The sequence below is a fragment of the Sinohyriopsis cumingii genome, chromosome 7 (assembly GCF_028554795.1).
Source record: "Sinohyriopsis cumingii isolate HCF-2022 chromosome 7, ASM2855479v2, whole genome shotgun sequence".
NCBI classification, from domain to species: domain Eukaryota; kingdom Metazoa; phylum Mollusca; class Bivalvia; order Unionida; family Unionidae; genus Sinohyriopsis; species Sinohyriopsis cumingii.
This window is the reverse complement of record NC_142967.1, coordinates 66,641,041-66,655,917: the sequence shown is the minus strand read 5'-3', so window position 1 is coordinate 66,655,917 and position 14,877 is coordinate 66,641,041. Positions and strand designations below refer to the sequence as shown.

At 34.7% G+C, this 14,877-nt stretch overlaps 1 protein-coding gene across 1 annotated transcript in view; it reads right to left on the bottom strand.

Moving 5' to 3' along the window:
• Positions 1-9,503, bottom strand: part of LOC149795443 (phosphoacetylglucosamine mutase-like) — a 75,893-nt gene extending 66,390 nt beyond the window's left edge. Inside the window, exons 1-2 of the mRNA XM_089965227.1 lie at positions 9,389-9,503; positions 3,141-3,211 (exon numbers count right to left, since the gene is read on the bottom strand). Of these exons, the coding sequence (XP_089821353.1) occupies positions 3,141-3,211; positions 9,389-9,501 (184 nt within the window). The 5' untranslated portion in view covers positions 9,502-9,503. The remainder of the gene's footprint in view (positions 1-3,140; positions 3,212-9,388) is intronic.
• Positions 9,504-14,877: the final 5,374 nt, after the last annotated feature.

Sequence of the window (14,877 nt, the reverse complement as noted above, 5' to 3'; positions counted from 1 at the left end):
CGATACATCTTGACCTGGTAGTCAAGGCTTTGTCTTATGCCCAAATCAACTTGTACAAACATTGTGTCATCGAAATTGCTTTAAGCACCAGTAATATACTGTTATTACAATATGTAATTTACAGAATCAAAAATGGGTCACTTAGCTGTACACATTTTTTTTTAAATTACAGTACCATGTCAGTATTTTATTATAAACCTTTAAAATGGTTTGATATCATGATTTTTTTTAATCATTATTTTGTATGCATTTGCATGTGCATGCATTTTCTGATTTCTTCAACATGAAATAAAAGAACACAAGTAGAGTTTGAATTCATGAGTTGTGTAGCACACATACGGTCAATAACCAATAGTGTACTGTACCTGTGCAAAACATATCATTAGTCGCCCCCCCAAAAAAAATTAAGAACAGATTTCGCTTTTGAATCTCTTTTTTTAACCATACCTCATTCTTCCGGTCACATTTTAGGCATAGGTCCACTGATCATATCCTTACATTTCTCATTAACACATGGTAACCTAATTTTCTCTGTTAATAGCCTCAGTAATTTGTTCTCCTCAGTCCAGTTTTGTTTTCAAACAGATGTCAACTGGATAACCTGGCCAAAGCTCCATGTGTATTAAATTAACATGTAAATAACACTGCATAGCCATGTGGTTCATGTGTATTAAATCAACATGTAAATAACACTGCATAGCCATGTGGTTCATGTGTATTAAATCAACATGTAAATAACACTGCATAAGCCATGTGGTTCATGTGTATTAAATCAACATGTAAATAACACTGCGTAGCCATGTGGTTTATGTGTATTAAATCAACATGTAAATAACACTGCATAGCCATGTGGTTCGTGTGACATGGATATCGTACTTAAAACAAGAATGAACTGTTTATTCAGCAGTGTCAACTGTCATCATAAAATATAGGGTTTACTGTCAAAAAATTTTAGTCAAAATATCTTGCATCAAAAAACATTGACAGTAAATAACATCATGCATCAAAATATTGCGAAGTTTGAAAGATGCTGTGGACATGTGAAATTGTTATGAAGCCACACTACTTGATCAACCAAAAACCAACAACTCAGTCAAACGTCGGCATCATGCATTCAGTCAACTCCTGACTGCAAACCATCCTTCCATCTAGAAGTTCATCAAGGGATTGTAAAATGAACAAAGTCTATTCTGCTGTACCAATCAAGGTGACTGTCAGCAATTATGGTCAACATCCTCTGACAGATTGTCTGCATTGGGTGGAACATAATTTGAACCTTTAAGTTTAGGATGGCTAGTTCTAATTTAATATCAAAATTAAATTTCCATTCTAGAATAATAATTTTAAGTTTACATCTGAACTAGCAATAAACATTTCATTATGAAAAATGAGCAGATTCAAATAATAACTTACTTTTTATGGTTACATTTGGAGTACTGTAGTACTCATTAATTAATCTTTACAGAACTAAAAGATTTTACTACTATTTACCTACATGTAACTACGGGCTACTAGTTGCTTGTCTTTCTATAAATAAACAGAGATTTCTGTTATTATCATATATATTACATCTTATCCTTGGTCTTCTACGACAATTATGCAATATATTAACACACAATATTATTTTCTGTCAATATTATGATACTCGGTGTTTTGATCTGCAATATTCTGATGCAATACCAGAATAAACTAGTGACCTTGTACATGAGGAAGATCACAATTGTCAAGTAGTTCAACAATACAGATAACAATCGCAATAAAAACTCCCTCCTCTCTCTCTCTCCAAAACAAAACAGAAACAAACATTAGCATTGGTGACTGCAGTTTCCCATTTAATCTGGAATAACATAGTGATACCACTAATATTCATGAAACTGCAAGTTACAAACAAACTTTTTTTGTTGTTGTTGTAGGGTTTAATGCCACTTTTCAGCACACGATAGGCTATACATGGTGGCCAGTATTAATGGTGGAGGAAGAACCCAGGAAAACCCCAGAAAGAACCACCGACCCACAAGAAGCTACTGGCAAGCTTTCTCACATACCCACATAGGCTGAATCTGAGACTCGAACCCACACAGACAGAGGTGAGATGGCAGTGATCTGCAACGGAGAGCGCTTTAGACCACTCAGGGCCCTGAAGTTACAAACAAAACAGATAAAGCCAAGGTGTGGCTTCATCCTATTCTCCAAACTGACTTGTGAGCCAGAAAATACTGTATATGCACTTAAGCCAAAGAAACATACCTGGGAATGAATACTTTGTCTGATCTTAGGTCAGAATAAAAGCAAATAAGCCAAACAAAACAGCTAGGAACGAATAACTTGCATGACCTTAAGTCTGGAAATAAGCAAATAAGCCAAAGAAAACATAGCTAGGAATGAATACCTTGTCTGATCTTATATCTGAAAATATGCATTTAAGCCAAACAAAACATAGGAATAAATAATTTGCTTGATCTTACACTTACTTATATGTATTTAAGCCAAAGAAAACATAGGAATTAATACCTTACTTGATCTCAGATATGAACGCATGCATTTAAGCAAAAGAAAACATAGGAATAAACACTTTGCTTTATCTTAGATACGAGTATATGTATTTAAGCCAAAGAAAACATAGCCAGAAATTAATACCTTACTTGATCTTAGATATGAATGCATGCATCTAACCAAACGTATGAATAAATACTTTACTTGATCTTAAAACTAAATATATGTATTTAAGCCAAACAAAATATAGGAATGAATACTTTGCTTTATCTTAGATATGAAAATATGCATTTAAGCCAAAGAAAACATAGCTAGAAATGAATACCTTGCTTGATCTTAGATATGAGTATATGTATTTAAGCCAAATAAAACATAGCTAGGAATGAATACCTTGATTGATCTAAGATATGAATGCATGCATTTAAGGCAAAGAAACCATAGCCAGAAATGAATATGTTGCTTGATCTTAGGTCTGAGTATATGTATTTAAGCCAAATGAAACATAATTAGAAATGAATACCTTGCTTGATCTTAGATATGAGTATATGCATTTAAGCAAAAAAAAAACATGGCTAGAAAGGAATACCTTGCTTGATCTTAGATATGAGTATATGCATTTAAGCCAAAGAAAACATAGAAATGAATACCTTTCTTGACCTTGGATCGGAGGACAGCCAAAATTCCCATTCTGTATATGACATGAGGCAGATCAACTCCCCTTGAAAAGGAAAAGAAAATGGAAATTTTAGAATATGCTATAGCCAGATTGTTTTGTATGGCTAATATGTCTACAATCAAATTACTGAATGAAATCTATGTAAACATTACTGATTACCAGTTATTATTTTGCAATAAAATATTGTGTGCAAAAGGATGACACTACTCAAGGACAGCATTAAGTCAGGAGTACATATATCAAGAAGTTCTTCCATTCCATGCAGACATCAGTTTGTCCATTTTAATACTTAAAATGTATCCAAAATGGCCAGTTTCCAGTTTGTGTGGACATAATATTTTGCCTGCTGGCTATCAATAATAAATTTCATTGTATTTTTTATGTAGACAACTTTTAAATTTGATGATAGCTTGGATCAGTATGTGCTTAGGGAGTTACCATTTAATTTCTGAGGTTTTCAGAACTGGCCTGAGATACTTTTTTTATAATTCAAGAAATTATTTTTTTTCCTGCCAGAATTCTGTTCCAGCTAAGATAATGGATATAATTGTTTTTTCCCCCAATAAATCAGAGAAAGATTTTTTCAAAAGTTAAATTTGTTACTCCTTTAAATATATTCTCTTTTGTCAGTTCTTGATGGGAATTGAAAACCAGCCCACTCTCTAGAAGCTTTCGTTCATAATAAAGAATGTAATTTCAAGATCTGTAAAAGGGTATCTGCAGTGTCATCAACTAATTTAGAAAACGAGATATATTCAAGAACAAACTTCAAATTTTAGAGTATACTTATGACTTGAATGGCAAAGGACAGTCATGCAGAACGTGTAGTTGATTTTCAAGCTTCATGACTTTAGAAATCCAGTAAATTATGTTGTTAAATTATAAAAATAATCAAACTCAAGAAATAAAAACAAAATTTTATTTGAACCATTGTTTATGCTGTTGTGGGGTTTAATGCCATTTTTCAGCACATAACAGGCTATGCATGGCAACCAGTTTTAATGGTGGAGGAAGAACCAGGGAAAACCCCGGAAGAACCACCGACCCACGAGAATCTACTGGCAAGCTTTCTCATATACCCACAACCATTGTTTATAAATATTATCTAAATATGCAAGAATGGTACATGAATACACAAGTAGTTCATTTCTGATGCTATGAACTAATACCTTCTAGTTGTTGTTGTTGTTGGGTTTAACGCCATTTTTCAGCACACGATAGGCTATACATGGCAGCCAGTATTAATGGTGGAGGAAGAACCAGGGAAAACCCTGGAAAGAACCACCGACCCACAAGAAGCTACTGGCAAGCTTTGTCACATACCCACCCTTCTAGTTGTCTCTGTCACAAGATGTGATCTGAACCAGTCAAATACCTAGAATAAAGGCTTAGTAAAATTGTTAATTAGAGTTTATTACAATCAAAATAAAGAAGATTCATTCTGGGAAATGAGAGAAAACACTGTTTATGTTTTTTGTTTTTTAAATGCTAGTGCACCAAAAGATTGTGATGTAATTTCTTCATTTGGTGGGATGAAATGTCCCTCTCAGGCAGATCAGATACACTGAATACTTATATATCTTTAATGTGACTTCTAGCCTGCTGAAACAACCTCATATTTCTCATCTGCATTTTCCACTTGACCCAGAAAACCTGAAAACAGACTCATCATTTTTCCTGAATACATATGTTTAATGGGTCAAAAATGGCTGCGGTAGTTAGTCCGCCCACCCCCTCCTGGCTATAAAATATTTAATTCATCCCCGTCCCCTTTAATTTTGCCCTAAATCAACATGCTGAAGTATGTTTTCCTGAAAGGGGGGTGGGTGGGTAAAAAAGCTTATGTCATATCCACTTGGTCCCACATCATAATTTTCTGTTTTAGACCAGATCTGGTTTTGGTCATTGTGTAGTCCCACTGAAAAATGATAAATTTGAGAAATATGTAAGCAGTTCAACATTTCTATATACAACACAAGAGTAACATGCCAGCTTTGCACCTCTGTAGTCATAGGTTTGATCCCAGGTTCTCACATGTGCAGTGGTATATGATGACCCATCCAAATTCAGTGGTTCAATCTGACTTCTCTTGTTCCCTTCACATAAAAACCATGTGAATCTTCTGGCAGTTAATTCTGAATAAATTAAGTTTGTCCCTATGCTTTAGCAAGGAAACATTGCAATACCCTCCATCTGTAGCAGTAACAGTATTTTGTTTCTTTGCTGGTTGGTTGGTAAGTTTTAATGGCATTTTCAGCACTCTGTTGGCTAAATGATGAGAAAATGGAAGCTAAGTCCCTTTTGCAATGAAAAAGTGGCATCTCACGAAATCAAACAACTGACACATGGATGTCATGTGTATTTCTGTGCATTTGCTGGCTTTTAACATAACTTTTAACAATTTTAGTCATATTGCTATATTGCCTGCAGTGTGGCAGTTCTGATCCCAACCAGGTACCATATGCCAAGCAAGGCATCTCCTAGTACCATTTTTTATAAGTCTTTGATATTACTTAGCCAGGATTTGAACCTGCAACCTCTTGCATCTGAGGCAGATGCTCTAACCATTTAGGCCAATGGAGTGATTGACCCATGGATTATTCAATAAGACCAACATATAATACATAATTATTACAATAATATATATAAAATATGTTGATTAGGATTACCCATACAGCATTTATGGGACTTATTTCCACTGGGGTCCTACCTGTTGTTCAAGATACAAGCTGCTCATCTGAAAGATATGAACTTTTCTGGGCTTCTGCCCATAGGTGCCTTGATTGGGGGGTGGGGGAGGGGATAAGGAAGGGTGCAATGGATATATATTTAAATACTTGCAATTAGAGTGACACTGCTTTTCACCAAACTTTGTACCAGTACAAGTAACAGTAGGAGAAGCAAATAGTATATGAAACACTTTGGGTTATAATCCTTATTTATGTTCCACAGGGTCAGAGTTGGGGAAGGCATGAAACACAAAGTGTGGGCATTTGACAAGATTATCCATGTAATTATCTCTGTACCTGATTGCCCATACTTTCTACCAAATAATTACAAAAATTAAAACATGTATTAGGCAACAAATGAAAAATACCGAAACAGTGAGTGAGCTGTTTTTATTGAAATGGAAGTTCATTAATTATTTTATTTGCCAGCAGTTAAAATTCATTAGACTATAGATTTTGCCAAATGCAAGCCAAATCATATGGCCAAAATATATTGTGTAATGATCAAAGTGTTAGGATAACCCTTAAGACAATGATTTATAATGTTCCCTGTGACCACAGTTTCAAATGCATACATTTGACAATCAGCACTAAATTGTAGATACATGATTAAGCTGGCACACAGTATGATCAACCAACTTATTTTGTTCAACCTAGATTGCAGATGGTCTTGATATTATTAATCTGAATCAAAAATATTAATAATCTAAATTAAAGATATAATTAATATGAATCAAAGATATAATTAACTTTGCCCAGGTGTATCATTTAAATACAGGACAATGATAGTTTAAAGCTAAATTTTTAAAATTTATTTTGAAATAAAAGAAATGATTCATTCTTTAAGATAACATCAAGTATTGTCAAACATTAGATTTCATTTTCCACTTTAAGATTATCCTTTTCTGGTACAAAGTGGGTGCAGGTGTAATCTTCAATTAGAAAAATAATGTACAAAATATGATTGTGTAGAATTATAATTATTTTTTTAAGGTCTCTTAATGACATGTACCTTTCAGACAACCAAAAATATATAAACCTTGTTTGCATTCTTTCAAATTATGATAAGTTGGGGTGCTGTCTATAACACATATAATTTAGCTTCAATGTCAAAGCTTTGACACAGCAAAGGCTACATAATGATCCTACACATTGAAATGGAGCAAATAAAAGATTGCCAAGAAAAAAAGATGACATGATTTAAAATTTATTAAGTAGAGTATGTTTGTCTGAAAGTTTTTATACCTATGATAAACTTATTATGCCTAGTTAAGTAATTATATTGGTATGTTTACACTAATCATAGTTTGAACATCGTGATTCTCAGAGTAATTCACTTTCCAAATAAGGCTTGCTTTACCATATTTGGATACTGTATTTATAGGTTACTGCATTTGTATGGGAAAATAGGAACGAGTTTTCTGAATGAATACTGCATGAACTTGTGAGTGCAGTATATCCTTCCGACAAAACGAGTTCCTATTTTCCCATACAAATGCAGTAACCTTTTTATTATATGCTCATTTTTTTATTCAACCTAAGGTTTAATTATATAAACAAAATACACTACGAGAAACAACGTAAATGAATGAATGCTGTAATCCAAACTAAATACACAAGCGCAGATTTGACATTACAAAATGACATCATTATTAATGCGCACATAGCTCCGCCCAGATAAATTTGAACTTAGTCATGCGGTCAACATAACTTTCGAAAAGAAAATGGCGTGTCTAGTTAAAATTGAAATTTGCAGTCATATTGTGAATGACTGGGCATTGCAACGACTTTTCCATTTGATCTGGAGTGAATATATTTTGGTGTTTTGTTTCGATTCGACGAAAGTTTGTGATTTTGGACTGGATTCATCTGTGCAAATTATACATGAAACACATCGGATTGAAGTGGCGCGGGAGAAGCGTGTTTATGTCTGCAAATGTGTTTCTGTTTCTGTCACTGAATGTTTGAAATCATAACGTGGGGAAAATATGAAGTCTTTCAATTGCAATTTTCAAAAAGACGCTATGGAATTTAATGTGTATTTCATTTTGAGTGCAGTAAGGAGGATGCAATTGTACTTATCATCGAAATTACAGCACACTTTCGAAATGTGTAATCCAGATTGAAAACCTATGACATGGCTCATGTAATTCGGATTTGCAGAATTAAGAAAAAACATTTGAGGAAATTCAGGATGTAAAACTGTAAGTATATTTTATTTTGCCATTCTTATCACCAGCTAAAGAAAACAGTATATGCATCGTTATTTGTAAGGACCTAATCCGTCATTTATACAAGGTAGCTAGCCAAAATCGGTAACATTGTATCAACGCAAAATGTCAAGACAGCTGGGTTTTTTGCAGTCCACGAAACATGTTTAAGTTCATTCAGAAACAAATAAACAACCACAACTTAAAGAGCCTCTTTTGCGAGTGTACATGGTTTGTTTACAAATCAAAAGTGCTGGCGTCTGAGTCCATTGTTTATTTACAAAAGAAAGTAGTTCTTTTATTCACGTGAATGCTATATGTGTATTATCGCGCGCGTTCAGTATCGGGGAATACTGAACGATTCTGTCAATGTAAAGTTAACGGGGAAAAAAATGAGCATATAATAAGATAAGTTATTCAATGTGAGCCATCTTTACTACTATCTGTTATGTTTCCAAAGGATAAAATTTCTGTATACGGCACACATAAAAATCAAGGCTGAAAATGAAAGCAGTTATTAAACAAATATGGCCGGGCAATCCCAAAAGAATTTTTTTATCATGAATACAAAGGTTATTTTAATCATGTTTTTACAGTGAAATTCAACAATAATAAAACTACATGATTTGTTTAAGGGTATTTATTGAGTATCTTCAAGCTTTCTAACAATATGCTGAAAAATGCATGATATAACTCACATGACTGTTCAAGTGATACATACAGGAACATTTACTTTTAATACCACCGTCCACGAAGTAGGGGTACTAATATAATTGATGTTAGTACTATATACAATTTTGATGCCTGATGGAGACTATATTCACTGAAATAGAGGGTGTAAGATTGAAAATTTAATGTTCTGCACATGGAAGAAATGCTTCTTCCTTTGTTCGGTTTATAATTACCAAAAGTGGCACGATACAGATTGACCTACACGTTTAATATCTTAAGAGAAATTGAAACTTCGAGTGGAAGGCCAGTCGCACACACGAATGTCAAAGGGGTGGGAGTGATCGCTCGTCAAAACTATAGTTTGTTCAGCTCAGCATCGCGAGTTACACGGTATGCACACAGAAACGATGTTGATATCAGTCATGTACAAAACAAATTTTTGTATATATTAGTTACATTTCGAATAGAAAACGTTTTCGATGCATTGTGTACCTCCTCGAAAACTTGTAACGTAGAGTACGGATGTATTGACCTGTATTTTCATAGCCCTTACAATTTCACCAAAACACTGACACGTATAGGAAAACATAGAAGATCAAATGTCTCACCTAGTTCTGAATCCAGTGGTTCCATATTGAATGAACTTGTCTAATTTTCGGGGAAATTTTTCCAATGCTAGGCGTGTCACCGACTGCAAAACTGCATCCATTGTTGAGAGCATGCGATTAGAGAAATTAAATATGTACCTGACTGTGAATGCTGGTGTTCCAAAACAAAAGCGGAGAACCATTCTAGAGCACTTGATACCCTTTCAAGTAAGTAACTTTCATCAGTGATAAATAAACGCCAAAAAGAGAAAAGTTATTATGAACTTTTCTATTATTGTAAGATAACGTTTTTAAAATGAAAATCATTCTCTGAAGAATGAGTGAAACATCTAGAAATAAATATTGATTCTAAACTCGATCTTAACACAGTCAGATAGGCATATATATTTGCAATGTTGCAAAACAAAACTAAACAAATAAAATAAAATGGAAATGTCAAAATATCTGACCTGGGTCTACTAACACTCCAAGAACGGCGTAGCAAGATCTGTCTTACCTACCTCTTGACTAGTTGAGGGGGGGCCAATGTCGGCTCTCTCACCAAATATATTTTTAAAACCATTAAGACAAAAACGCCAAATTAAAGCCAAACCTTTTCCTAATCTTTAAACTATAAACAAAGTAGAAAAACAAGTAACAAATAAATTAGATGTTTAGCATTTGAGCAATGCAGAACAGAATAATCAGAAATTATTTCTTCGTACAATTAATTGTGGACTGGAGTCATCTTGGAGACGGTGTTGTGTGCGCACAAACAGTGGAGGGATTTAAGACAGCTCTTGAATAATTCAACCAAACTTGTAGCGGCTCTCTCTTCCGGTGAAATGTTATGCCGTAACTGGCCCTGCACTGTATACATTCAGATTTATGCCGTAACTGGCCCTGCACTGTATACATTCAGATTTATGCCGTAACTGGCCCTGCACTGTACACATTCAGATTTATGCCGTAACTGGCCCTGCACTGTATACATTCAGATTCATGCCGTAACTGGCACTGACTGTATACATTCAGATTTATGCCATAACTGGCCCTGCACTGTATACATTCAGATTTATGCCGTACCTGGCCCTGCACTGTATACATTCAGTTTTATGCCGTACCTGGCACTGCACTGTACACATTCAAATTTATGCCGTAACTGGCCCTGCACCACTGTATACGTTCAGATATATGCCGTAACTGGCCCTGCACTGTATACATTCCGATTTATGCCGTAACTGGCCCTGCACTGTATGCATTCAGATTTATGCCGTAACTGGCCTGCACTGTATACATTCCAATTTATGCCGTAACTGGCCCTGCACTGTATACATTCCGATTTATGCCGTAACTGGCCCTGCACCGTACACATTCAGATGTATGCCGTAACTGGCCCGGCAATCTATATTTTCGTATTCAGGTTCAGAGTTTATGTTGACTTCGTTTCTTAAAAGTGAAAATAACTGCCCGTCTCATAAGCACTCGGATTAAATTTGATTTCTTCTGTATTATTAGCTACGGTTTTATTTTTAAACTGGCTTCTTTCTTCGAGCTGTACTTATCTGCCAGAACAAATTTTATTTTATATTTGACACTGACAATGAATTGAATTAATTTAGATACCGCTCCACAGTTATTGTGTGCTTCGGAGACAGGGACCGGCATAAGGTGAAATTGCTTGCGTTGGCATCATGCAGAGTAGAGAGAATGTTGGTATACCTATATGCTATTTTCATGTACTGTGACTGAAATTTCTTTGCATGTGGCAATCATGGAAACTATGCACTATCTGAAGAAGACAACTGATACAATGACTGCTCACGTGCGCTCGAAAAACGAGCCTTATCTAATCCAAACGACACCAACACCAACATTAACAGTTATTAAAAAAGTACAAATACGCTTTTCCATATTAGAAAATACAGGCATCTAAACGTGCAATGAATGAATTATATATAAACTATATTAAAAGTGAAAATGGTTCTCGGTTTGTATTTTTTTCCAATTTACCCCTGAAGCCTAGGAAGTTCAAAATGACCAAGCGGAGCTAGCAGTCATTTGAAAGATACACATCTAAGGTAAGGCCAAACTATCTACCAAAAATATTACACTCATCAATCATACACCAAAATAAAGAAAATTAAAAATTAGTTTAACAATGCCTAAGATATACAAGCTTTGTTTTAAACAACCAGGATAACCAGTGATGAAAACCTGGAAATTATTTTCTTTCTATAAAAACCAAACTTTATTCAAAGTCCCAAGCAGAAGAGAGGAATCTTACCCAGGGTGCTTCCTGGCATTTACAGTCAAAGACTGTTGAGCCTCTATACCAGTGTGCTTTCTGATAAATGATTGAAATTTTTAAAGTTGTATTTGAGAACAAAGCTTAAAGTTGCAAATAATGACAGACAATTCACCATCGATGCCAGTCGATGCACGCCAAATACAGCGCTAGCTCATTTGGACTTACGTACAGGTGAGTATATAGTGAATCATCAATCAATATCAATTAAACTCTGTATGTGTTTGTGTGTGTGTATGTTATCTTATGCTACGTGTTAAGGCTCGAAAAAACAGTAACAAAAGAAAAAGTGAAAATAACAAGCTTTTAAAAATTTAACAAATAATGTATTTCCTTTTAAACATACTGTTAAAATGAAAAAATAAAAATGTACGGTTTCAAAAAACAAATCCAAAAAATAATCCAAGAATAATCCACGATTTAAATTTTAGATGTCCTAATAATGAAATGTTCTAATGAGTTCAAGTTCGAGTCCCGACGAATAATCCAAGATGGAATGCAATGACGTATACCGTAGCTATTATTGTATTGTTGTATCTACAGTTTTGTGTTATTCGCAAACTACAATCCTATGTTTGAATTTCCCAATAAAATTTAATGAAACTTCTTTGTCCAAGAATTCTGTATGAATACTCATATATTTCCAAGAAAAAAGAGTTAATCCTTTTGAATCCAAATAATTTGAATAAAAATTAAAATTACTCCAAACTGACACAACAAATGAATACATTTACGTCCCACTGTTTTTAAGCCTGACTGACTCTATATCTCTATAAATAAAGATTATATAGTAACTTGAAATGCAAAACAGATTGCAGGATGAGGGTCAACTTTCCAGAACCTTCGAGAAGTATTTACATATAAAACCACGTAGTGCCAGTATGACCTTGACAATAGCCAATCATTTTACTCTAAGAATAACATATAAAATGAAGTTGTTTATTTGTCTCAGTTATTTCTGAAATCACGGTCGAGAACTAGGTTAGCTTTAGATGTTTATAACTGAAGAGTCAAGGTCAAACTATTTTCTGAAAAGAAATCAAGTTTCTTGTAAACAAAACTACATTATTTAGACATATACTAAAATTAACAATAAATGATTTTAAAACTTACAAACAATTAAGTTAAATCAAATATCAATTAATCAAAATATACATAACAGTTAAACACGTGTAAAACTAGCATACCCACAAGTGCTCCCACTAGACCCTGACCCCAGAATACAGACCCCAGTTGCCAGACTCTACTCAAAGGTTCCACTGTTTATTTTATGTGGTAAAGTTTAACGAGAAGCATTATCATTTAATAGGCACAGTCGTATGTTGAACACGGATACAAGTTAGCATACTGTCTGAACTGTCTGTTCAGATCTCCTTAAACAGTTGTTTTTGGAGACAGTTTTTGTGAATTTTATTCCGGATAAGACGGATGGCAGAAAAATGAAAACAATTATACATAACGATAAAAATATACTAACCAATGATTTATTCGGAAAACATGCTTGTCGAATTATAATCAAGATGTTTGGGTTAATTCCTTGGACAGCTAATGGAAAGTATGCTTGTCAAATTGTAATTAACATATTCAAGTGAATTCCTTGTACAACTAATGGAAAAGCATGCTTGTCAAATTGTAAGTAACATATTCAAGGTAATTCATTGTACAACTAAGGGATTTTACACTGAACCAACATCACCACATCCCCTCTTCTTAAAGAGCAATTTTCACTATTTTCCTGTGACAAGGAGGAATAAACAATCAGCATTGACCTTATGTATGATTAAAGGTCACTAGTATTGGCTTTCAATTCGTCATCCCTAAATCATCTTGATTTTACATTAGATAACATGAGTCTAACAAGCATAAACCTTGTGATTATAATTCACACATAAAATTAATCTGTAATTTGGTTTACATTTACTTTGGGTTAGTCATGAAAATGGGATGGCTTGTTTGTTGACTGCCTGTCAGATTCGTACTGGCATTGGAAGAGATCAAATGCGTAACTCGGGCTTCAAAATGAACAGCTGACTTGGTTTAAGTATTTATATATCTCTGCTACAGCAGAAGATCTATATTATTATTATTATTATTATTATTATTATTATTGTTGTTGTTGTTGTTGTTGTTGATGATGATGATGTTGTTGTTGTTGTTTTTCAGAAGAAGAAGTCTGTGTGTGCGTGATTTGTATTTTTAACGTAGCCATAACAATTTTGTAGTAATTTCGCTATGATGTTTGCAGTGTGACAGTTTATGGTGATGTCTAGCACTGGAGCATCATGACGCTGACATGTAGCATCATGTCCCACCCAGTAACATTATCCTGACACCAGACCCACCAGACCAAACACTAACCTCTCCATGCCAAGCATCTAACGAGGCAGCTGCTAGTACCATTTTTTAAAAGTCTTTGGTATTACTCGGCTGGGGTTCAAACCCGCGACGTCCTGCATCCGATGCAGATGCTCTAACCATTTCGGCCACCGGAGCGGTCTGAGAAGAAAAAATGACTGTTGTTGATCCGATGTCGATATTATATAACGTTGGTGCTGCAATTCGACCATTATTTCTTTGAGCAATGATTTATAGATCCATTGATCTTTTAAGACTCGATGTTGGAAACGTTAGGAGACCACGTTGTTTACTTTGACACCGATCGATCTAGATGATATCACCCTCACATTGTAGATGCACTTGTAAGAGCGACAACTGATGAATTCCCCGAAAATACTATTTTGAATTTCGCTAGTGTCTGACTTAAAGTGACGGCTACCAGTAATGAGATTAAGAAGGTAATCTCCATACCAAAGGTAAAGGTGAAAGGACTGACACTAAACTATCATTTTATTCAAATGTGAACTTTGAAAGAAGCATTAAAGTCAGGTCACAATCAAGACTTTTTCGCCCAAACCTACGACCGATGGTGTAAGTCAACTGGTACGGTCAGATACGCATTGCCTTTAAGGCATTTATTGCCGGTACGGCCACACCGGAAAAACGGACCCTGGGGGTCCGCACCATACCAGTTAGAGTTAAAATATACTTACACCATTTCCAACAATCTCGACCAATATGCACATTTATCCAGTCACCAAGTCGTCAGGTGTGAGGGCTGTTAGTATCGAGTATTTTCAAGAGGATTAGTTAGTAGGTTACTTGACAGATTTTGGATAAGATAGTGATGAGTGGAGAAGTAGAA